Below are 21,996 nucleotides of genomic sequence, written 5' to 3' on the forward strand. Positions count from 1 at the left end.
GCAACCACAGAACTTCAACCCACACAGGACAAGCCTGTCAGCGCATTCACTCTCTTAGGCCTTCTTGAACAAGCGACATGTCCTCCGCTCGCAATCGTGGCTCCACTACTCCTATGGAATTCGAATGGCAGAATAATACAGGCCCTACAGACGCACAATCGCCATTCCTACAAGCAGGAGTGGCAAAGAAGCGTGAGTTAGACTCTGATGCCATTTCGACCGACATAGGAGACTTAAACTAACTTAAGGGCCTCCTTTGGCCAACCAGGCCCGCACTCAGTACTAGACTCGTCGCCATCCAAGAGCAGCTTCTCGACGCCCAACCGTTTCCAGCTCCGCGAACCAAACTCGGAACGCCACCTCTTCAGTGACGCACCCAAACCGCTGCCCGCAGTACCATCACATGTGTGGGAGCCGCGAACGCCGACAACCCTAGTCGACTTAAGCTCTGGCGGGGAGACGCCAAACACGCCGGCGAACGACGACAGCGAGGCGGCAACACCCGAGACGCAGCTGCGGAGCAAGATGGGCGGGTTGATGAGCGAGCGCAGGAGCAAGAGCAAGAGCCCCACTAAGCGGCGCGAGAGCTGGTACAACCGGTTCCTGCCCTCGTCAAGCCCAAGCCCCGCCAAAGAGAAGGAGAAGGAGAAGGAGCCGCGCGACCCTTACAGCAAGAAGGCCGAGCACCGCATCATGAAGCGACGCTCCAAGAACAAGAAAGCGCTAGCCCGAGACGACTACGGCTACGGCTACTACTCCGATGACGATAGTAGGCCGAACAATGGCGGTGCCCCGATGCCCCAGGCCCAACCGGACATGGCCTCCCGGCTCGGCAGCCTGTTCACCTTCATCGAGGCGCACCCGCATCTGCCGTCGGTCCTGTCCTTCTACCTGCAGCTCCTCATAAACTCCATTCTCGGTCTCTTTTTTGTTTATATCATCTTCCGCGGCTGGCGCGCCGTCCTCAACGACATCGACCTTGAGTCGCGCAACAACATGATCGGCGTCATCGCCGACATCAAGGCCTGTGCCAAGGAGTACACCGATAACCGCTGCGACCCCCACCATCGCGTCCCAGCCATGGCGAAGCTATGCCAGACGTGGGAGAACTGCATGCAGCGCGATCCGCAGAAGGCCGCTGCCGCCACCGTCTCGGCCAAGACTTTCGCCATGATTTTCAATGCCTTTGTGGAGGAATTCAGTTACAAGTCCATGGTATTTATTGCTTTCCTTACCTTCCTCTCTCTCCTACGTTTGTTAATCATGCGCTCGTATGAGCGATCTCTCGTACATCAGCCTCAGCGCCCACACTAGGCTCGTTCCCAACAACCACCAACTGAGGAAGGATACTGAGCCCTTCAAGATCCACCTGCACCTGCTGAACGCGACGGCCCCTACTATTGTCCAGACACCTCCGGCTCAGCATTCCCTCCCTCAGTTTAGCTAGGCTTTGCTAACCCCATCTCTGAGCAGATCTTTACAGCCATTGTCATCTTTGGCGGCTTCAACATATCAAATTGGGCGTTCGGTCTCTTCCGCCAAAAGCAACAATCGCACCCTGGCCTTCGTCACAGTGAATCCTTCAACTATCCTCCACCCCCCGCAACCCCTCAACGATATCCGAGCAATGGTTTTATTGACCAGCAGCATTTCTACACCCCTTATGGCAGCATGAACGCGAATATGTTGCCGCAAGCTGCGCAGAGTATGCCCGCTTTGCCCATGCCAGAGAGTATTGAAGCCAGCGCTGGAACACCCGCTGTTTCTAGGAAGGAGGAAAGGAGCCCTAGTAAAAAGAGTTTTTGGAGATGATTTGGACTTTTGAAATATCTTACCGCCTTTCAACAGATGCCTGCTTGATTAGTTAGGCGGGAGTGACTTTGATATTCTTGTAATGATATTATTATATGTAAATGGGTCCTTGTCGCTTGGGTGAATCGGTGGTGTTGGTAAATTCGGTTTAGGGTGGTCACGATCATCAAATGACGTCACTGGTGTTTTTGCATCTAGAAACGGTAAAGCATATGCATAGTTATAGTCAACGAATTATCTCCACAAAGGAAGATATGTGCCTTGTGTGAATACTCCCTGTGGGAGGAAGAGCCCAAAAAATAGCATGAGAAATCAGGGGGTAACGTAAGTACATGCTCGTCGATTAATGGTGAGTTGTGGAACAATGTAACAACGCAGTGTCTGTCTGTGTTATCGGCATTCATAATTCCTATGTAACTCATCATTGCTTCCAGTGTGCAACGCTGAAAGAGATATCTTGACATGCACCCCGCAAGGACAGAATCTAGGAATATTCAAAATGATTCCAGTGAACTATTGTTAGCACCTGCTTCCTCTACATCCTCTCCATCTCAACACAAGGCCTCCTTCCTAATGCCTAGGTACCAGAGCCTAACGGATCTTCGATGCATCGATATGGATTCATGCCCTTCCTTTATTTGCTATCGTTAGGACCTTGTCACAAGCACTCTGGGTTCTAACGCAAGAATTGTTTCTCGTAGTCTTTGATAGAAATGCAGAAGAGTGTGCAAGACATCGGAGGTTCCAAATCTTGGAGTTTCAGATTCGGAGCATTGTGACTTTAGCGTTTAGACAAAGAAAGCTATGAAAAATAAACATTACCGGGGCGATCACCAATTAATTGAACAGGAGCCCATCTGTACGCCACCATTTGTATATAACCAAGACAGAGTATTCCAATTTGGCCGACCATCCGAACGTTCCATACCTTACCCCAACTCCAATATTATCCAAACTCAATTTGTCCTCCATGATGGCCCCATTCCCAACCAAACCCCTCTCTTAAGCTGGGGTTAAAGAAACCAATGTCCCATTCGCCGAACAAGCCGTCAAAGTCAAGCTCTCCTTCCAAATCCCATCCACGTCCCTACTCTCCACCTTCTGGAATTCCTGCACTAGCCTACACGTGACATAGCTTGCCTCTGTCAGAGCATATTGCTGGCCCAAGCAGATTCTCGGGCCGCCGTTGAAGGGGAGATATTCCCAGCCCGGTCGAAGGTGCTCCCAGCGCTCGGGTTTGTACTCGAGGGAGTCGTTACCGAAATAATCGGTGCGGCGGTGCATGCCGTAGGGAGAGTAAGTGACCAAGGTGCCGCGCGGGATAAAGAGTGGGTGCGTGCCTTTGGGGCCACCGCCGAGAGGGAGGACGGTATCGCGGATGGCGAAGCGACCGTTACCAGGAACTACAGGGTGGAGACGTAGGGCTGCATATATTAGCGTGAGCTCGGATGCAGAGGAGAAGAAGGAGGGTAGGGAGAGGGTGATAAGAACACATAGAAGGCAAGAGGGTGAAAGAGGACTTACATTCGTTCAGGCACCACTTTAAGTACTTCAGATTCCTCAACTCTTCATACGAAGGCGTCCTTCCATCAAGTTCTCCAACCTCCGCCCTCAACTTAGCCCAAATGTTTGGATTCTTGGAAAGCTCAAAAAACATATTACTCAACAAACTCGCAGTCGTATCGCGTCCCGCAAGCAGAACATTCATAAGCTCGTCTCTGATCCTCTTCTTATCATTCGTCTGCTTGGCCAACTCGTGGATAAATACGTATCTCTCCTCATTCTTCTCTCCACCAATCTTCCTCTCCGCATCGCTCTCTTCGCGCCAGCGCACCGCGTCATCAACCCATTTATCCACGTATTCATGACAGATGCGGATCGCTTCCTTGCCCTCCTTGTTCTTCCTAAACCGGTCTAAGAAGCCAATACGTGTGCGTGTCAGGACGTCTGCCTGGGCGAATGTAAACGCTTTACTGAAAATAACGTCCTCGTTCAACGTCTGTTCTTGCCCTATCATTCGGAGCGAGTTCGTAGAATGGTTGAACAGGAATTCTGTAGCGGTATCGATAGTCAACCGGAAGAAGAGTTCTTGGAGATCGACAGTAGCTCCATCCCTCGGAATCCACTTCAACATGAGCTTGAAATGACGTTCGAAAGCGTCGAGATCAGCCAGCTGCTCCCGCACAAAATTCGGCCGCAGGAGATGCCGAGACTTGGCCCACCGCTCGCCGTCTGAGTTGAAGATGCCCTGGCCAAGCAGAGGCGTGAAGGCTTTTGTTCTGGCGCCGAATGAGTAGTCCTTGAACTTCAATGATAGAATCGTCTTAACGTTCTCAGGCTCCACTGTCACGATAATCGGCATTGTCATGATGCGCGAATGGAAGGTCCATGACCCAAACCGCTTGAACCGATTCCAGTTTGACTCAAGCACAGTCTTATTGCGGGCGTTTCTGATATTAAATCGCAGAACGTCGATGCCGAGAATTGGGTCTTTGTTGAAGTGGTGTGGACATGGCTGGCAGCCATTTTCCCGCTTAATGCGCTGTCGGGTTAGGTAAAGATTTAGACGGGTATAGAGAATGTAAGAGAAGAAGGCCCCGGCGGCGAGGTATAGAACCAGTGGGTGATGCTTTCCCTGGACAGGCATAGTGGAAAGTCGACTGACTAATGGAGAAAGAAAGGTGGGGTTGGAGTTGAAGGGCTAGGAGGTGGATGCCTCGGAGAGCCTAGCGACAGAACGAATACTCCAGAAAAAGAACAAAGTCAGCAGCCTAGTAGAGGTTAGATATGTGCCTCTCTAATTTTGCGAGGCGCCGGTTGTCTTGACCCTAGGAACCCGAGAATCACAATATGCGGCGAGGATGAAGCCCTTATAACTCTTTGGGATGAACAGCCTATTTGAGCACAGTCCAACCCTCCCTTCCGCTGGGTTCCTTGCTCACGGCACTGCCGAATTCCAGGATGTTTCCCAAGGGCGGGGAAACGTGTTGCCGTCTACTGCCGGTCAAATCACTAGCAGAAGCTCAAAGGGGGTTGCAAAAGCCACGTCGTCGGCCGAGAGAGCGAAAAAAAGCTCCGAGCCGCGGTCCATGACGGTCATTATGTATGGCACATGAAGATGAGCACCGTGAAAGAATGCTAGCAAAAGGAGTCGGGCCAACACTTCTGGCCGCGTCCGTGGCGAACGAATCTCGGGGATGCCGTGCCACAGATGCCAAGCACTCACCCTCGTTGACCGGCCGGCTGCACGTGATTGGCCCTAATGAAGCCCACTATAGCCTTGTCATATGCGCAAAGGACTAGTGTATCCGCGCGACAGCTCACACAAGATGCACCACAATTGCAAGGTGGTGGCGGTGTAGATGTGGCGTTGTCTCCTCAACTAGATGTGGCGTTGTCTCCTCAACTAGATATGAAGAAGGCGAAAGACGCTTCGTGTCGCTTTTCACAGGTGCAATGCAGTCGCAAAGCGTAAACAGTGACGGTGTGAAGCTACCATTGATGACTTGACTGCGCATGCATGCATATTTCGCTAAAAAGCCTCGCTTCTATTCGTTGGTTTCTCTATTGTACCTCAAATCCACTTCTCCTCACCAATTGTCTCCCTTTCTAGATGGTCAAGAATCTGCCCATAGTCCTTACACACATGCTTTGCATCCCACCCATCACTACCGCCTCTCTCCCCTGTCTCCGGATCTGGTGGGAAGGTGGTCTCCGCTCCTTCTAATGCTACATCCCCTGCGCACATTATACTCTGTCGTAAGTAGTCAAAGCAATGGTTCATATGCCAAGGCTCGATGGGATTAGAGAATCCAGGTGAGAAAGCCGCGGTATAGAGAGTAGAGTAGGCGTCGAGGATTGAGTATAGACAATGCAGTTGGTGGGTCATCGAGGTGGTGAAGACAGTTTGGTTGGGGTAATTAATGATCGGTGTGGGGAGGTTATCATACTTGGTCTGGTTCTTTACCAGAACATATCCGAGTCCCTCTACCATCTTCGTCAGTATTGTCGAGCCACGAAGGCGCTAGAATACACACTCGGCACTATGCTCAACCAAGCATTCTGAGTCTCTAAATCCCAAAATGCAGACACGTTCTTTGGTGCGAAGCGGTTATCTGGCTTAAAAGTCACAATCTGCTGAGAAACTGTCCAATAATCAGCGCCGTCATCGATGTTACCGTTTGAATCGGGCTACATACATCTTGGGGCAAACCCGGTCAGATCTCCTGTGAATTCAAAACGATGGCTCCTTTGCTGGGTATGCTTCTTCCACCTCTTCTCTGCCAGTAAGCCAAATATTACGAGCAACAGGGCGGTATCGATCATCCACCGATACCTCCTCACAATTCCCCAGACTCCTGTCCTTCTCCGTCGAGACCGCACTTCGTTCTCTGGGTCCCATTCTTCGACTTCGGTGCTGGATTCAGAGTGCCCATCAACGTTCCGGAGCGCATCGTATTCGCTGTGATCCTTCATTGTCGCGTTTACCTGTAATGTAGAGACGTTGAATTTGGACCGATATGGCATAAATTTAGGCATAAGGATAGCTAGATGGGCCTGGACGGTAATATCTTTGAATTTCTGCAAGCAGAAGTGAAGGTCAAGGGAAACAGAGACGTATATCAGAGGCAGCAAGTCAAACATCTCCTGTAACGCCAAGCGTTAGAAGATGTCAAACCTCGTCGAACCATCATCAGCGGATACTCTACTAAGATCCCACAAATCCAAATAGAGAATGACTCCAGAATGACTCTGCTAAGTTCTTTCTGCGGATTGCTGAGAGTCCTAGGTTAGAGATGAGCTTTGGCACATCGCATTCTGTTTCCAGAGGCAAGATGTACCCTGTAAATCAGAGAAATTGAAACCAGAACGACCAACTGAGCAAATCACGTCTTCAACCGTCTATCCCGAGAAGAGCCCAAGCGGTGACGGAAACGTTGGTTTTGATTGTAATCGTGATAGGTGATGGCGTGCTGATGCAAGCCCCAGGAAGGCGACGGCAACATTCATTTTTCCATCGTCGGCAAGCTGGAGTGCCGATGTGCCGACTACTTCAACCCTTAACCTTCAGCCTGAATTTTTTACATGACACCGCGAACACACCAAACCCTTGGTCAAACATGGAGCATGGAATTATTAAAAAGAGACTGCATTGCGAAAGGCCATGAGTTGGTACATAGTTATCAAAGGTGCCTGTTAAGGCTTCTCACCCGCCACCATCACAGACTCGCCCTCTCTTCACCCCTCAACGTCATTCTCAAGATTGCTGTAGGCAATAGACATATATCTAAGCATGGAACTCGAAAGTCCAATTAGTGCCTATTCCTGCAGTCTCTCAGCTACAAACATTCCTATTTGCCCTGAACCTCTGCTCCTATCACAACAGGCGCTCCAGAGTGTAACCTCATTCTATGATTCGGATATGCCGGTTCAAGCTAGCATCTTGCCGAACGAGCATTGAAGCTGAATCCTTTGTCTTTAAGCCTTCAGCTGTATTCTTTCTAGTTGGGGCCGAAGACGATGACATGCTCAAGTCAGCAATCGGAGAGGGCGGGTCCGAAGCAACATGATTCAAATGTGGAATCTCGCGCGCGGAGGAGCTAGCATGATTTTTTGCATGCATCCGTTTCTTTGCCATGGAGATGGAATCTCGATGCATGAAGAGTTCGGGGGAAACTCCGCCAGCATTGAGGATTCGTGAACGCGCAAGTGTTACTGAATCACGGTGGCCTCTGAACTTCAAGTCAGAGTCTTCCATGTTAGAAAACCTTCGGATGGAGGATGGTTTCCTCGTGCCCCGGCTCGCTCCGATGAGAAGTCCAGCTCTACTGTTGGTGGCTTCCGGATCTGGCACAACCAGTGACTGTCGATCTGAACTTACGTCTGTTGCGTTAACAGCGGGGTCTGGTTCGGTATCATCGTGCGAGACTGAACGAGACATTCTGGCACTAGGTGGCTGCGATGGGTGACGGGATGGGATTGCACTTTGCCTTTCGCTGTTGGGAGGTGCGATTATGACCAAGTCCTCGTCATCTTCGACTGCGCAGCCGAACTGGGGATTGCGACCATCATCATCCGGAAATACCACAATCCGCGGCTTGTATGATCTCGTTAGGCTGTCCTTGCCCCAGGACCACTCCGCAAGCTTAGTGTTGACACGCTCCAAGCCCTTGGTAGCGAACGAACCAGCAGCTTGAAGAGCCTGGCCTGCAGACGAGCAACGTCCACCTGCCTCAATGGCAGGCTCCTTTTGGACGTCATCCCACACAACCTCATAGCATCCAGTCTTCGACTCCACTATCTGCATAGTAGGAGTGGCTAGATCTATTCCGTCGTCGTCTGTTGCCGGAAATTCTTCCGAGCTCCAAGAGGGTGCGATTGCAACGACATGTACATCAGTTCGTGTGATGGCAGTGTCCGCGAGTGTGCTTTTCGTTTTAGGTCCCGGGCAGGAGCGAACTCTCTTGACGGATATCGCTCTATTAGAGCTGCTTTCTTCCATTGCTGTCTTCGATCGTTCGAATGGCTCTCCTGCTTCGAGGTCTCCTTGTCCCGTCCACAGCTTCAACGGGGGTAAGGAAAGCAACTTCTTCGATAATACCCCTTCAAAATCCACCGTCTTGACTCGGCGAAGTTTTCGCCGCCCATGTGAGTCTTCCGAGTCTGTACTTCCTCCATTGGGAGGTGTAGCCGCCGCACTCTTGGATTTCTGCTTCATACATGGCTTTAAAGGGAGGTCGTGATCCGATCGCTTAGCTTGTCTAATGCTCTGTGCTGAAGATGATGGCTCGGAGTATGTTCGAACAGGAAACCACATGAAACCCGGTCTCTCCGGAGCCTGTGGATTTGTCCACTGGAATGGAGCTGGCGCTGCACGTACACGCTGAGTACGCGAAGATCTGACCGGAGGGTGGCCGTTACGCTTCGTTTCCATGACGAGTCGTCGTTGCAGTGTGGCAGAGTCTATAGCTTGATCAAGACGTGACAATCTTGCGTTGAAACTAGGATTTCCAGATGAATGCCTTCGTGGCGGTTTTATACATTCGTTCCGTCGGGACTCGTGAAGGGAGTCGCTGCCCGTATCGTCAGCACCTAGACATCATGGTGGAGTTCATGACCGGGGTATAATACCACGATGCTGAGCCGAGGACTAGACTGCTAGAAGCTCTCTTTAATGACCGCGACGCAATGTTACTCTCTAGAGCCCTGAGAAAAGTTGCTCTTAAGTGTTCTCCTCTTGAGTCACCTATGCAGCTATTTCTGCTAATGTCAATGTCGAAGAGCAGGTCCTCGGAAAGCAACGGCTCGCATTCTTCGACCTGGGGCGAAAGAAAGATGTCTGATCCGTGGTCATTGTCCACAGTTAAGGCTTGTGATGGCAAAGGAGATGGCGGCCAGCCTGTCCAAACTCCGGGCATTCTTCCCGAGATGGTAGGGGCAACGGCTCGATACTGTAGGGTAATTGCGTCGTAGAAAAGGTTGCTCTGCTACTAGGTAGAGCGGCCACGTCTCCACGGCTGCGGATAAGGATAGAAGAGGAAGGGTTCTGTCACATGTGTTGGAGGCAGGGGATAGAAGGTATCGAGGGGTTCGCGGGCGATGTGCACAACAGTGTAGAGTTTGAAGTCCGCCTCTGCGGCCATGGGAATGAGGAAGCGGCTGCATTTCCATGGCTCCTTCTTCTTGACTTAGCCTTTGTGTTGACGTCGAAAGAAGTCGTGATGATGAGTGGGAAGAAGCAATCACTACGTTGAGGGTGCTATTGACTGTGTTGGAACAATGGACCAGTTGCGTTCACACAAAACGCAACGACTCATGACGCAATGCCAACTAGAAGATATCGCAGTCGTTGTACGGATCCGTACGTTATCGCTTACGGCGGGACATAACCTTAGAAGCATCTTATTTCGATGAAGAAGGCTGGCATTGGAGAGGATGTCGCTGCGGTGCCTTAAAGGGCTGGTGCTGCATGTCGAGCGGTGCATGTGGGAGAGCTGAGCATTGAACTAGTCCGAATTTGGACGGCTAAGCTTCCAAGAGAAGAGATGCTGTGGAGAGACACGTGCAGGCACTTCGGGAGAAATCACTCTCAACGACGAATGAGCCTCTTCCAACGACATTCTGTCAATCTTCACAATACGTCGTGCATGCGAATGATGCAACACCTGCCTTTTCCGATAAAGGCACTCCGCCGTCACCCCACGAACTCATTTTCTGCGCAGCGACTCACAGCTCTGTATTTAAAGGCGTGTTCAATAGCATCTCGAGATCTATGCCATCTCATGAAGCTCAATATCACATCAGCGAGCGGCCCTGGGGGCGCCTTTCGCTTTGCTACTATTGACTGGCGCAGCGCCGGACGTCGTTCACAGAGATTCTCACAGCTCGATCCCTGTCCATCCGGCCCCGCACGTGTTCCTTGCAGTGACTTCGCAAATATGCAGGTCCATCGGAACGTGCATCATCAGCCTATTTCTAGGGGTTGGTGCTGTCGGTCGACAGGGTATATATGGAGGGATTCCATCCTATGATGCAGTGCTTGAAGAAGCACACGAGCACGCCTGCCTCGCCCTCAACATGTTATTTCCAGCGACGCTCCTTCTTTCCTCTCTCCTCCGGGCGGGCTCTGTCACCGGAAGCCCGGTCCACCCCCGTGCAGACCCTGCGCCAGTTAAGCAGACTGACTGCAATGGAAAAAGTTATGTGTATGAAGAGTTAGCTGGGTTTGGTATCTTCCCATCTAATGCACGGGACAAATTCGGCGACACGATTGGTGGCTTTGGATCATCCATTGCGCTTGACAAAAAGTCCTGGAAGAAGAAAGATGGCAAGGAAGAGGCGTACGAGGGCGTTCTGTACGGCCTTCCAGACCGAGGCTGGAATACTCAAGGCACACAGAACACGAAGGGCAGAATCCAAAAATTCAGCATTACTCTCACTATCGTGAATGCTACTGTCGCAGATCCTGCGTCGCCGAACTTCGGGATCAAGTATCTCGACACAATCATACTCTCTGGACCAGATGGAACTCCTGTTACGGGTGCGTACCACCCTTGATATGCTTGTTCAACAGGCTGACGGTTTCTTTAGGTCTCGATGCTGATGCTACTGGGAGCATCTCATTTCCGGGGTTCCCTGAACTTCCAGTCGCCACGTGTAAGGTTTTCATATCACTGACTCCGAAGTCGAGGCTGATCTATATTAGATACTGGTGATGGTTTTGGAGGGGCTGGGCCGGGCGGGAAGCGCATTCCTGTTGATGGAGAGGGAATCGTTCTTGGCGACGACGGTACTTTTTGGATTAGTGACGAATATGGTACTTTTCTCGGAGGTTAGTCAAAGGTAGTCACTAACCATTTCTAGGGCCGTATGTTTACCAGTTCGATCACAGTGGCAAGATGATCGATGCCATCCGGCCACCTGATGTCTTCATTCCGATGAGGAATGGCAAGGAGAGGTAGGCTAGTCGGCATAGCACAAATATGCATCTGACCTAATTTTTCGACAGCTTCAGCGCTGCTTCTCCTCCAATCTTCGATTTGCAAAGGGTTGTCAGCCCTTCGAATCCCGTCACTGGGCGACAGAATAACCAAGGGTTCGAAGGCCTCACAGCAAGTCCGGACGGAAAATCGTTATATGTCTTACTCCAAAGTGCTCTGTACGTTTGCTCATCGAATATCTGGGAAGAAGTCTCAGGCTAATTGTAGATAGGAGGCAAGAGGGTGGGGCAGCGACAACAACACGTCGTCACACACGTTTCCTCAAGTACGACATCTCAGGCAAAAAAGCAAAGTATGTGGCGGAATATGTGGTCCCACTCCCATTCATCTCCAATGGCAGGGTAGCAGCGCAATCGGAGGTCCATTTTATTTCCCATGAACAATTCCTCATTCTTGCGCGAGACTCTGGTGCCGGCCATGGGCAGTCCAGCTCGACCTCGCTATATCGCAACGCCGATATATTTGATATCTCCAAGGCTACCGATATCAAGAGTGCGTCGAATGACAAGACTGATGGTGCCATTGCCAGCTCCACCGGAGTTTTAAATTCAGGCATTACGCCTGCAACTTATTGTACCTGGATTGAGTTCAATAACAACTCACAACTCAACAAGTTTAAGGCCCACAATGGAGGTGCCCAGGATGCGTTCCTTTTGAACGAGAAATGGGAGGGTTTGGCATTGGCTCCTGTTGCTGGTGAGTTTGAGAAAGATGGAAACAAAGATGGGAAGGAGTATTACCTGATTGCCTTCTCTGATAACGACTTCATAACTCAAAACGGTACCGGGCCCTTTCTATAATATTAAAGTTATATACTAATACTCCTAGGCTTCATCAATGGTGGACAGAAACCTTATTCTGATGCATCTGGCTTCAACTTGGACACCCAAGCTCTGGTCTTCAAGGTCAGATTGCCAAAAGGCGCTGATCCCTTGTGATCGCTTAACTTAGGGAGGGTGTGTGGATATATTCTAATGAGTCTAAGACAATAATAAATAGCATGGACATCTTGGTGGCCTCCCACACAGTTTATTCCCATCCATTCTTCGGTCTACCCCCATCATCAACCACTTGCTCGTTACGTATTCCGCGATCTGTCAATGGCTAACATTGTCCTCGATGGCCCGCTTCAAAACATCATCCATACAAGCAACTATGCATCTGTTGCCCTTTGCCCGGTGGCGTTTGAAGCCACATTGCCATCGCATTCCTCTGGATATACATGCGATTCAAGATCCGGCGACTCCGCACATAATCTGAGTCATATGCAAAAACCAGATCCTGCGATTATTGCCCCAGACTTGTAAACCCGGATTAGCATGCTTTTTCTTCCTCTTCGAAAGTAAAACACCAAATAACCCAAATAGCTTCCCCAGTAGGCCGCAAGCACACTTTCACAAATGAGCGCCACACTCCAGTCAAAGCCCTCCCTTGAGACCAATGACTTTGGCCCGTCCCCTCAACCTACCCACAGCCAGCACGAATGTGATAGAAATAAGTCAATTTGGTGGGATACCCCAGTGAGTATTCTCGATACGTGTCCCCGTGTACAAAGGCAAAGGCAGACCTCTTTGGGAATCAGGGTCCTCTTCCGATGAACTTTGCACACTTTCCGATGGCACAAGAGGCGAGGTTCAACCGGATTCCTGGTCCTTGGCTCTGAACGTTCGCCAACATTCCTTTGGGAACGGCGGTGAGCGTAGTACTTTCGTGATCAAGAGTCCAAGGTAGATGAAGTAGAAGTCTGGACCTTGTGCAGGATGTCTCTAGGCGGCCAGCTCCTTTTCGCAAATTCGAGGGCCACCGATGGGGGAATAAGATCATTGATCTCTGAGGCTACTGCCTCTGGCTGATTGCACCATATCTCACATCGGCGGAAGTAATTGAAGCCTAGACTTAGTGTCCCGAAATGGCTTATGGGATGCTCGTTCCTGTCGCTGAATTTCCCTAGCATTTCTCCTCCTCTTCGTCTAGATTTCTGCCTAGTTTTTCGTGGAGAGTGTGCCGGGAGAGGCTACCCCTACCTCCTTCTGGTGGGACATGCGCGATACCGTTCTGGTATGCAGACGAATGTATTGTCAAGCCGACAGCTGGGTGTTGAGCCCGTCAGCTGGCACGCCTCCGCATGTGCCACCAGTTGACGCGCCGGATCGTGCAATGTCAGTCCTAGGCAGAGCCAAACATGATACTCTCGATGCAGGACGGTCCCGACGATGCCACGTTCTCTCTGCAGGGTACTCTCAAAATGGAACCGATAAATTTCAAGGTAGCCAGTGTCCTTGCGTCGATAGCTCTCCGCGACTCAGCACACGCCACTAAGCGTAACACTCTGACTAGGACCCCTGCGACATCCGACCCAGTTTGGTGTGTCCCCGCGTCTTCGCTACCCCAGCTTCTCCAGAGTTATGAGGAACGATGACAGAGCTTGGATGTGATCTAGATCACTGTGTCGGTAGACGTATTCCGGGCTGGCTCCCCTTGGAGGAAACCACATTTGTATATCTGGGGGTGTTCCCATGGTGTCGGGAGAGATCGTCGACCTTTTTAGCATCCCGGATAGAGACTCCTTGCATTTCTGCAGCTCTCTTTCGTGTTCTCAGCGTCTACTGCGGCACAGTTGGCGAACAGTTTGCACGTTCTCCTCTTGTCGATCTATCTCACCGCTTCCTCTTATCCCTCTCCCGCATTCCCGCGCTCCCGCGTTCCCGCACTTGAATTCACCACTCTTACTCACGAACATATGGCCGAAGAGAAGTCTGGCACGGTCATGACCGAATCCGAAGAAAAGAACGATGTCTCCAGCACCTTACAAATCGAAGAAGTTCATGTCGTAAAAAAAACCCACGCAGACGGCGTTGTCGACTTCGTGGATACTCGTGCTATCGGTGGAGCTGCCGAAGAAATGCCTCCTGGCTACTTCTGGAGTTTTCAATTCATTGGAACTGTTATCGTACGTCCAAGCCTCAATTGCACCCTCCTGTGAAACATCTTGAATTAATATACAGTATACTAATGAAGAGCTTTAGGCCGTCTGCACGGGATCCATTTGCGCATACCTAGGATGGGTGTTACCAGCGAACACACTGTATGTTGTGCATTTCTCTTTTCGTGTCATGTTACACTGAATGAGTTATATTCACTCCACTTAATCTTTCTTTTCTAACCATGTCTCAGCACTCTGATCAATGCGGATATCGGGCCCTCGACGAATCTTAATTGGGTAGCCACTATCTGGACTATTGGAAGCGCCATCGGGTTTTTACTGGTGGGCCGTCTTTCTGACATCTTTGGCCGCAAATGGATGGTCATGGGAACATCAATTCTTGGTCTCCTGGGGTGCATTGTAGGTGGTACAGCAAAGAGCATCAATACTTTGATTGGGGCGAACCTGATGAATGGGATTGCAGCCGCCGGACAGCTTTCCTTTGGTATTGTGCTAGGAGAGTTGGTGCCGAATAAGCACAGAGGGCCGATTGGTACGTAAAGTCGAAGTGTACTTACCAGGTTCTCTCCAGTCAGTTTCCAAAGTGCCGTTCAAATGGTCTTTCGGATTGTTGTTCCCGAGGGGATCTAGTATCTGCCCCAACTCTCCCATCTGTGAGCACATCTGCTAACTGGTCCCCCCCCTTTAGTCACGCTGGTTTTTTTGTCATCCCTGCCTTTTGCTGGTAAGTCTCGAGCAACCCACTTCCAGATCTGTTGGTAACGAGCCCCCAGTCTTCGGGCCTATCATTGCCCGACTATTCATCCTCCACACAGCCGCTGGCTGGAGGTGGTCCTACTATCTCGGAATAATACTCTCCGGCATCACCATCATCCTATACCAATTCCTGTACCACCCACCAACCTACGACCAACTCCACGTCCACGGCAAGACGCGATGGGAGCAGTTCAAAGAGCTTGATTTCGTTGGTATCTTCTTGTTCGTCGCTGGCATCATCGTCTTCTTAATCGGGCTTTCGTGGGGCGGAACTACGTATCCCTGGAAGAGTGCAGCCGTCATCTGCGCCCTCATACTCGGCGGCTTCACGCTCGTTGCTTTTGGTCTCTACGAGCAGTATGTGTTCAAAGGGCAAGCCCTGATGCCGCCTCGCCTATTCAAGAAGATTGAGTTCATTGCTATTGTCATGGTCGCAACAATCGCTGCAATGGTGTACTATTCCCTCACCGTGCTGTGGCCCACGATCCTGGGAACAGTATATACCACGGATTCGATTAAGATCGGGTGGGCATCTTCGGTTGTCGGTGGTGGTATTCTACTCGGTCAAACGTTCGGTGGCTTTGCTATCTCGTACCTACCGAAGGTGAAGTGGCAGGTCATCATCCTATCCGTGCTTTGCACTGCGTTCCTAGGTGCGGAAGCGGGACTGCAGGCGGATGCTTATGGGACTTTCATCACGCTCGGTGTTCTAGCTACTTTTGGTGAGCTGAAATCCTCTAATTAGTTCAAGTCTGTGAACTTTGCTAACAATCACATAGTTATCGGCTGGGTAGACAATATCACTTTCCCCGGTGTAACCCTCCTCTGGGAGGCTCAAGACATTGGTCTTGCGACTGGAGTTCTCGGTTCCATCCGCGCCATTGGCGGCGCCGTCGCGCAAGCCCTATACGTCTCCATACTCACCAACAAAGTCTCCGTCTACCTCCCCAAATACGTCATTCCTGCCGCAACATCCGCCGGCCTCCCGGAGTCCTCTCTTCCCGCACTTTTCGCTGGCATCATAGCTGGAAACTTCTCCGCGGTGCCGGGTGTCACACCCGAGATTATCGCGGCCGCGGGTGCGGCGACATCAAAGGCGTATTTGGAGAGCTTTAGGATTGTGTTTTATGCGACTATTCCATTTGGGGCGTTGCTTATCTTCTTTGCGTGTTTGAGCCCCAATTTTGAGAAGTATTTGAGTATGAATGTGGCGAAGAGATTGCAGAAAATGGGCAAATTGGCCGGCGAGGGACATGAGAGAGAGGGCGACGCTGTCTAAATTATAGTAATGTTGGCGTCTGAGTAGGAGAGGGTATTGGGGGCCTTTTAACATCATAGTAATATGATTTGGGAATGTTTACGAGAGTCTCGTTCTGTGGAAGATCAGTGTGGGGAAGTATCTTATATTGTGTAATCAGCCACAATTCGCCCTTGGATTCTTCTTCCTCGTTTTATGAAAGCTTGCATGATGGCAATATCAATGGCCTGAAGCCACTCAATATCTTGCAATCATCCAACAACCGAGGTACAATTCCCAAATATCATACCAGGCTTGCAAACAATCCCCTATCGGTCTTTCTCCTCCCCTCCTTTTTTTTTTAAAAAAAAACGTTTTCGTGTCTCAAGCCAGAGGCGTAGTCTTCTCAATCAAACTTCGCCCCCGCACATCTTCTTGCTCTGAGGCTCGGCTCAAACTAGTCCAAAATTAAGCCCTCGAGACGAGGAGAACTCGCATTTTTAGCCTCAGGCTTAGCTTCGGTGTTGCAGCGTGCCACAAAGCGTTCTAACCGGTGCTGTATCCGACTGGATGCTCAGGATACTTAGATTAGTCTCTATGGTAGTTTTGGGGTTTGGGTACCTGTGAGCTGTATTGTATGAATGGGGCCACGGTCGCAATGACGTTCAGGACCTAGGGCTTACAACTAGAAGTGTAGGGGGCGACTGTTGCAAGGGAATACACAAATTTGTTTGTTACTCAGTACGAACTGACGGAAAAAGAAAAAGATTAATCAGGAGTAAAGATGAATGGAGCTAATAATTTGAAGGCTTTGAATTTCCGCAAATAGATCACACAACTCTTGCCGCATGCATCCTAAATCTCGGGGATCATATTCGGGGGGTTATGGGAGGGGTTTCTTTGGTCTTGAGGTACCTATCTAATCACAACGTCATTCATTTCATTCCATTCCATTCCAATCCATCAATTCCAATCCAGATCATCGATCCATCATTCATCATCCAGCCCATCTGATCCGTCGTCCTCACACCCTCATGCGCATCCCGTCCAAGAAATAGTGGTTGCCCACAAGCCATCTGTATCATTTGATTCCATCCGTACAACCTCCATTTTGCAACTACGACGTGCCGCCAGCCACCCAACCAACCACACGAATACGCCAGTCAAACTTAACCGAACAGCAACGAACGCCAGGGGAGATGTCTGAACACGACTGTCATGCTCGCTAAAGCTGAAAAGGGGGTTCCGAGAAAGGTATTAAGAATATCCTGTGGAAAGGAAAGGGGACGCGTCGGATGGGGGACAAGACAGGTTTTGGAATGGGGCAGTGAACAAGTGTGGGTTCACTGGGATGACGACTATTGAGTAGGCACGCCATTCCCATTTGGGTTAATCTGGGCCTGCGCAACTTGTGCGGCAGCCTGAGTGATGACGTCGGCTTGGTGGACGGCGGCTTGAACAACTTGTTGTTCTTCGGGATTAAGGTTTTTGGTGAGGTTTTCATAAAGGGCAGGCTGTTCTTGTTGGAGACCTGCTCATTGTTATTAGTTGTAAGGGGCATGAAAAGGAGGAGGGTGAATTACGAAGTAAGGCATGCTTAAACATGCTGTAAGGCTCGACTTTATCGAGCGGAGTCTCGAGTAGGCTCTCCTCCTCGAGTTCGTCGTCCTCCTCCTCGCTCACGGCGGTGAATTTCCGGGCCTGTGTTGAGTTAGTATTCGTTTGCTGTCTCTTGTTATAAGGTTGTTGGACATGCCTCTTCATTGAGGAACTCTAGATAGGCGGCGGATTCATCCTTAACATCCTCGGCCTCTTCTGCCTCATTGTTCCAATCATTATCCTGCTCCCACTCCTCATCCTCTTCTTCATCATAGTCGTTGCCAAACTCGAAATTCTCTTCCTTCTTGGCTTCTTCGCGATCTGGACATTTTCACTTAGAAATACTCTTGTTCAAAATGGAGGGGAGCCCTGCTTACTTTTCATGGCTGCAGGAAGTGTCTGGAAGAGCCGCACGATGCCTTGGAGGAGTCGCGGCCATCCTTGCTGGACGCTGATGGGGACATCCTGCGCCCTCAAAGTGAGGAGCGCGCAAATTGCTGAGATGCAGAGCTTCTTGTCGTGCACTCGGGTGAAGCTATCAATGCTCGAGAACCAAAGACTGAAGAACTTGTTCGTCCAGCCATTGCTCTCGAGCACATGAAGGGCTAACCCTGGGTTATAATAAATCGCATTGATGACAACCTCCATCAAATGAATTCGAAGCGACTTGACCTTTGGTTCATCGTTGGTGAGGACCGTCATAGTGAGTGCGAGGAACTCAGGGACATAGTCGTCAACGTGACCGCGCATGTTCAACATAATGATCTCGGACAACTTGCAGCCGCATATGCGGTCTACACCACCTACCTTATCGTCCTTGAAAATTGTTCTAACCATGTCCACAATGGCTTCGAGATACCCTCGGTTTTGGGAGAGCGTCTGTGTGCCGTAGTTGACGAAGTTTTCTAATGCGGGAAGCATATCTATACAGGGTGAGTGTCGTTCTCAGAAATACCAGAACAATTGCTTTACCTTCTAGATATAGTTCTGCGCCGGCTTTAAATGTGCGATGGATCAATTCAAAAGCTTGCCACATAGTATTCGATATGCTCTTGGCTGCGAATGTGCAGCTGTCGATGATCTCGAAAACTTCATTGTACAGATCTGTGAACAGATTAATGACAAAGTAGCACTTCGTACTAGGAAAAATCGCCTACCATAGAGCTTATTCTCCAGAGTGATGGTGATGACAGGCATGAGAATAGTCTCCAGATGTAAGAGCACATCGGGAGTGCTCTCCAGGGTCAGGATTAAGGTGCCGATCGTCTGAAGCACACCGAGAGCGGTAATGCTCTTGTCGTCTAGGAAATCCCCATACTCATTATCATCATCCTTACCCGTTTGACGGTCCAGTAGTTCTCGGACGATACGCAGATAAGTGTCGCGGAGTTGTTCGCTTAGGGCGACAGCAAATGGTGTCAATTCGGCAGCAAATACTTCGACGAAGTCCTCCATGACGTTGGCAAGAGCATCCACATCGACTTCATTCGCTAGCTTCAGCAGCTGCTGCATGACTTGAGGAATATTCTGCTGCATATTACTTCGAATGATATCATGCCGGATCAGTGGCTGAAGTGCTAGCGCAGCCTCGACGCGGACGGGGAGGGCGGGATCCGCCATTGACTCCAAAATGTTGCGGTAAATGATAATTAGATTGTTCGGGTCCTTGAAATCGAGCGCCTCAAATTTCTCCAAAGTATCGCAGGCACGGGCACGGAGAAAGCCGTGAGGGCTCCGGAACTCGGGGAAGACATGTCGCACGAAGAAGTATTCAACCTGGTCCGCAATCGGGCTCTTCTTTGCGAGTATGACTCCAGAAAGGGTTCCAATCATGCGCAGCGCACCTTCCTTCTCCCTGGCATTCTTTTCGTTATCGGGCGCGGATTCGTATCGGTTTACGATGCCGTTGACAAAGTTCAACACGGTATAGGTTTGTTTTCGTCGGCTCTTGGTGAGTGTAACAAGGAAGTTCGTAGCGGCAACATCAGGCGCCGATGCCTCTTCGTAAAAATTTAATTTCCTGTGCAGATACTCCTGAGGTTCGGTGTCGAAAAGCTCGATATCCTCATCGGATTGGCACAAGACTGGGAAGAGGAGGTGCGAAATGAGGTTTTCTGTGTGGGGCCTCAACAGATTCCACATTGACTTGGGCTTGATGCACTCGTCCAGGAAATTAAGCGTGTAGTACAGGCAGGCCTTGGAAAGCCACCCGGTTTTCCCAACCCACTTCTCCACCTGTGTGAGATATCCCTTCAGGATTTCAGGCGCAAAGTTAGTGATGAAGTATTTTGCCACCTCGGTGTAGTCAACGTCGTTGTTTTTACCCAAAGTCGCAGGGTTGCCATATCTGAGAATTCTGTATTAGCCGGCTCGTGCATGTACAACATGCCGTGGAACAACCCACCTGACGTAGAGCCGGTTCAAATTCGCATACGCCCATTTTTTGGCTTTCCACCAGTGGTTTGTTTCGCGCTCATCCACGTCTTCTGGGAGGGAGCATTCCGGCGGCTCCTTGGCTACAATTGTAAGGAAGAGCGTACACCACCCGACCATGGTTCCCTGTTCGCGGAGCGACGCCGGGAGATCGAACTGCGTCGCCGTCAGCGTCTACACAGCCATTCCAACGCGGCGAGTGATCTTACATAGATGGCATGCTTGTACACCTTCAAGACTGTGCGTAGGATTTCGCCAGCCTCTAGGCTGGTCTCATTGACAAGCGAATTGCCGATGTTGAGCAGCTGCGGGAACGACATGGCCACAATATTGTCAAAGTCGACCCGGTTCTCACCCGACTTGAATCGGTAGATCTTGCAGATTGCCAACAGACACTGCACGCCGGCAAACACCGAGTTGGCGTCTCCGGCATTCAGCAGCTGTATGGTCATGTCGAGGAAGTTGGGCCATCGCTGGGGGAAGTCGTACGCGAGGATCTTCTGGAGAGTGGGGATGAGCTGGACGCGCACTTGCGTCTGTGATGCGGCGAGGATGGGCACGAGGCGGTTTCGAAAGGAGTCCTTCTCGTTCTCGGGGATGGGTTTGGCATGGCTGAATTCCTCAGCGGGGGCCCAGCCCTTCGAGATGCGGTTCTTGAGGTACACGACGGCTGGAGGCGCACAGGCAGTCAGCAAAGCAAAGGCACAGAGAGCAGGGTATGACACGCGCGGAGGGCACCGTACTTGACAATCGCACGCCGTTGTCCTGCTCGGCCTCGAGGATGTTCAGCAGGGCGTCGGTGAAGCCTGGCTTGTCTTCGGCCTGGAAGCCGCGGTCAGTGCCATGTCAACATCAACAGTGGCGTGGGAACGGCTGCACCCACATATTTGAGATCGAGCTCGGCCTGTTGCCGGATGGCGGCATTCGGATCAAGAGTGGCCTGGATGCGGTCCCGCAGGCCAGCAACGTCCATGGCGGCGGCGGGCGTGGGACGTGTGTGGGCTGCGTGTGAGCTGTGAGCACTGGGCGGAGGGAGGGAGGTGAGGTACGACCAGAGACGGCGGCCTCGAGGACGTGCGGTGAGGCGGGGGAGCCTTGAAAGCGGTGCGAGTTGCGAGCAGCACCAGGTACGCGCGTGCGAAGAGGTGCGGCCCGTCGAGGGAGTGATGGTGGGCTCTGTGGATGTTTTGTGCCCTGGAATCGGTCGCCCTGCGTGCAGAGACTAGCTGGAGGGGTTCCAACTGTTAACGAGGGACATGCATTTTCTTGTGGGTGCCAAGGCACGTGGTCTCCGCTCCACTACCGGCAGGCATCCTGCGCTGCTGCACACCTGCTGCAACCCGCTGGCCGCCTCACTGCCTAGGTACCTATGTATGAACCTCGATCTCCTATCGTGAGCCGCCGTCTTGTCCTGGGGCCCCGACATCAGACTGCTCGACTGTCTCTCTCCGGGTCTCAGGAAGCGACAGCCCACCACAAACTGTCCAATCAAGCCACATCGGCGCTCTCCGGCCCTCTGATGCCTCAGGGCCTGGCCTGCATCAGATATACATGCCATCACATTTCATATCCTCAATTGTGAACCTGCGTTTAACCCCGTCGTATCAAGTCCCATGCTAACGTCGGGCGTACGTGATATTGCCGTCTTACTCTGTCCTACTGGATGTACACCCAAGTGGCCGAATCGGGCTAGCCGCCAGGCACCGTGCCCAACC

At 51.0% G+C, this 21,996-nt stretch overlaps 7 protein-coding genes across 7 annotated transcripts; 3 read left to right on the top strand and 4 right to left on the bottom strand.

The window, feature by feature from the left end:
- Positions 1-32: 32 nt before the first annotated feature.
- BDR25DRAFT_302134 (uncharacterized protein) lies at positions 33-2,038 on the top strand. The gene is made up of 3 exons (XM_033689730.1): positions 33-192; positions 269-1,215; positions 1,474-2,038. Exons 1-3 carry the CDS (start codon positions 78-80, stop codon positions 1,810-1,812), a joined length of 1,401 nt encoding a protein of 466 aa, XP_033549973.1. The 5' UTR covers positions 33-77; the 3' UTR covers positions 1,813-2,038.
- Positions 2,039-2,375: 337 nt separating this feature from the next.
- Positions 2,376-4,641, bottom strand: BDR25DRAFT_282409 (cytochrome P450 52A12). The gene is made up of 2 exons (XM_033687968.1): positions 3,337-4,641; positions 2,376-3,236 (listed from the first exon to the last, which is right to left on the bottom strand). Exons 1-2 carry the CDS (start codon positions 4,457-4,459, stop codon positions 2,815-2,817), a joined length of 1,545 nt encoding a protein of 514 aa, XP_033549974.1. The 5' UTR covers positions 4,460-4,641; the 3' UTR covers positions 2,376-2,814.
- Positions 4,642-5,349: 708 nt separating this feature from the next.
- On the bottom strand, positions 5,350-6,765 carry BDR25DRAFT_302137 (uncharacterized protein). The gene is made up of 3 exons (XM_033689731.1): positions 6,012-6,765; positions 5,850-5,957; positions 5,350-5,799 (listed from the first exon to the last, which is right to left on the bottom strand). The coding sequence occupies exons 1-3, from the start codon at positions 6,454-6,456 to the stop codon at positions 5,387-5,389; spliced, it is 966 nt and encodes a 321-aa protein (XP_033549975.1). The 5' UTR covers positions 6,457-6,765; the 3' UTR covers positions 5,350-5,386.
- Positions 6,766-6,906: 141 nt separating this feature from the next.
- On the bottom strand, positions 6,907-8,981 carry BDR25DRAFT_129036 (uncharacterized protein; the record flags this gene model as incomplete). The annotated part of the gene is made up of 2 exons (XM_033683804.1): positions 6,907-8,885; positions 8,944-8,981. Coding segments are annotated over 2 exons (1,707 nt in total), but the record flags the coding sequence as incomplete, so codon positions are not given.
- Positions 8,982-10,389: 1,408 nt separating this feature from the next.
- Positions 10,390-12,250, top strand: BDR25DRAFT_218998 (uncharacterized protein; the record flags this gene model as incomplete). The annotated part of the gene is made up of 7 exons (XM_033684950.1): positions 10,390-10,852; positions 10,903-10,968; positions 11,018-11,128; positions 11,176-11,269; positions 11,321-11,470; positions 11,524-12,092; positions 12,141-12,250. The coding sequence occupies 7 exons, from the start codon at positions 10,390-10,392 to the stop codon at positions 12,248-12,250; spliced, it is 1,563 nt and encodes a 520-aa protein (XP_033549977.1).
- A 1,829-nt stretch (positions 12,251-14,079) lies between these two features.
- BDR25DRAFT_282418 (trichothecene efflux pump) lies at positions 14,080-16,291 on the top strand (the record flags this gene model as incomplete). Its single annotated transcript, XM_033687969.1, has 7 exons — positions 14,080-14,262; positions 14,339-14,397; positions 14,487-14,788; positions 14,945-14,980; positions 15,030-15,346; positions 15,533-15,734; positions 15,792-16,291. The coding sequence occupies 7 exons, from the start codon at positions 14,080-14,082 to the stop codon at positions 16,289-16,291; spliced, it is 1,599 nt and encodes a 532-aa protein (XP_033549978.1).
- A 1,144-nt stretch (positions 16,292-17,435) lies between these two features.
- On the bottom strand, positions 17,436-21,378 carry BDR25DRAFT_129065 (ARM repeat-containing protein). The gene is made up of 10 exons (XM_033683805.1): positions 21,165-21,378; positions 21,025-21,103; positions 20,491-20,951; positions 20,253-20,437; positions 19,006-20,195; positions 18,821-18,952; positions 18,226-18,771; positions 18,006-18,169; positions 17,833-17,950; positions 17,436-17,780 (listed from the first exon to the last, which is right to left on the bottom strand). Exons 1-10 carry the CDS (start codon positions 21,252-21,254, stop codon positions 17,608-17,610), a joined length of 3,138 nt encoding a protein of 1,045 aa, XP_033549979.1. The 5' UTR covers positions 21,255-21,378; the 3' UTR covers positions 17,436-17,607.
- Positions 21,379-21,996: the final 618 nt, after the last annotated feature.

Source organism: Lindgomyces ingoldianus (assembly GCF_010093535.1).
Source record: "Lindgomyces ingoldianus strain ATCC 200398 unplaced genomic scaffold BDR25scaffold_9, whole genome shotgun sequence".
NCBI lineage: Eukaryota > Fungi > Ascomycota > Dothideomycetes > Pleosporales > Lindgomycetaceae > Lindgomyces > Lindgomyces ingoldianus.

What these genes read in the sequence shown, in the direction of transcription:
- BDR25DRAFT_302134 (XM_033689730.1), top strand. Translation starts at nt 78, where the DNA reads ATGTCCTCCGCTCGCAATCGTGGCTCCACTACTCCTATGGAATTCGAA. An exon ending in AGCAGGAGTGGCAAAGAAGC is followed by an intron (nt 193 to 268) that starts GTGAGTTAGACT and finishes TTGGCCAACCAG; the next exon opens with GCCCGCACTCAGTACTAGAC. An exon ending in AATTCAGTTACAAGTCCATG is followed by an intron (nt 1,216 to 1,473) that starts GTATTTATTGCT and finishes ATCTCTGAGCAG; the next exon opens with ATCTTTACAGCCATTGTCAT.
- BDR25DRAFT_302137 (XM_033689731.1), bottom strand. Translation starts at nt 6,456, where the DNA reads ATGTTTGACTTGCTGCCTCTGATATACGTCTCTGTTTCCCTTGACCTT. An exon ending in GACCGGGTTTGCCCCAAGAT is followed by an intron (nt 5,958 to 6,011) that starts GTATGTAGCCCG and finishes ATTATTGGACAG; the next exon opens with TTTCTCAGCAGATTGTGACT. An exon ending in TTGGTTGAGCATAGTGCCGA is followed by an intron (nt 5,800 to 5,849) that starts GTGTGTATTCTA and finishes CGAAGATGGTAG; the next exon opens with AGGGACTCGGATATGTTCTG.
- BDR25DRAFT_282409 (XM_033687968.1), bottom strand. Translation starts at nt 4,459, where the DNA reads ATGCCTGTCCAGGGAAAGCATCACCCACTGGTTCTATACCTCGCCGCC. An exon ending in AAAGTGGTGCCTGAACGAAT is followed by an intron (nt 3,237 to 3,336) that starts GTAAGTCCTCTT and finishes TAATATATGCAG; the next exon opens with CCCTACGTCTCCACCCTGTA.
- BDR25DRAFT_129065 (XM_033683805.1), bottom strand. Translation starts at nt 21,254, where the DNA reads ATGGACGTTGCTGGCCTGCGGGACCGCATCCAGGCCACTCTTGATCCG. An exon ending in TCTGGAGAATAAGCTCTATG is followed by an intron (nt 18,953 to 19,005) that starts GTAGGCGATTTT and finishes ATCTGTTCACAG; the next exon opens with ATCTGTACAATGAAGTTTTC. An exon ending in GTTTAAGCATGCCTTACTTC is followed by an intron (nt 17,781 to 17,832) that starts GTAATTCACCCT and finishes AACAATGAGCAG; the next exon opens with GTCTCCAACAAGAACAGCCT.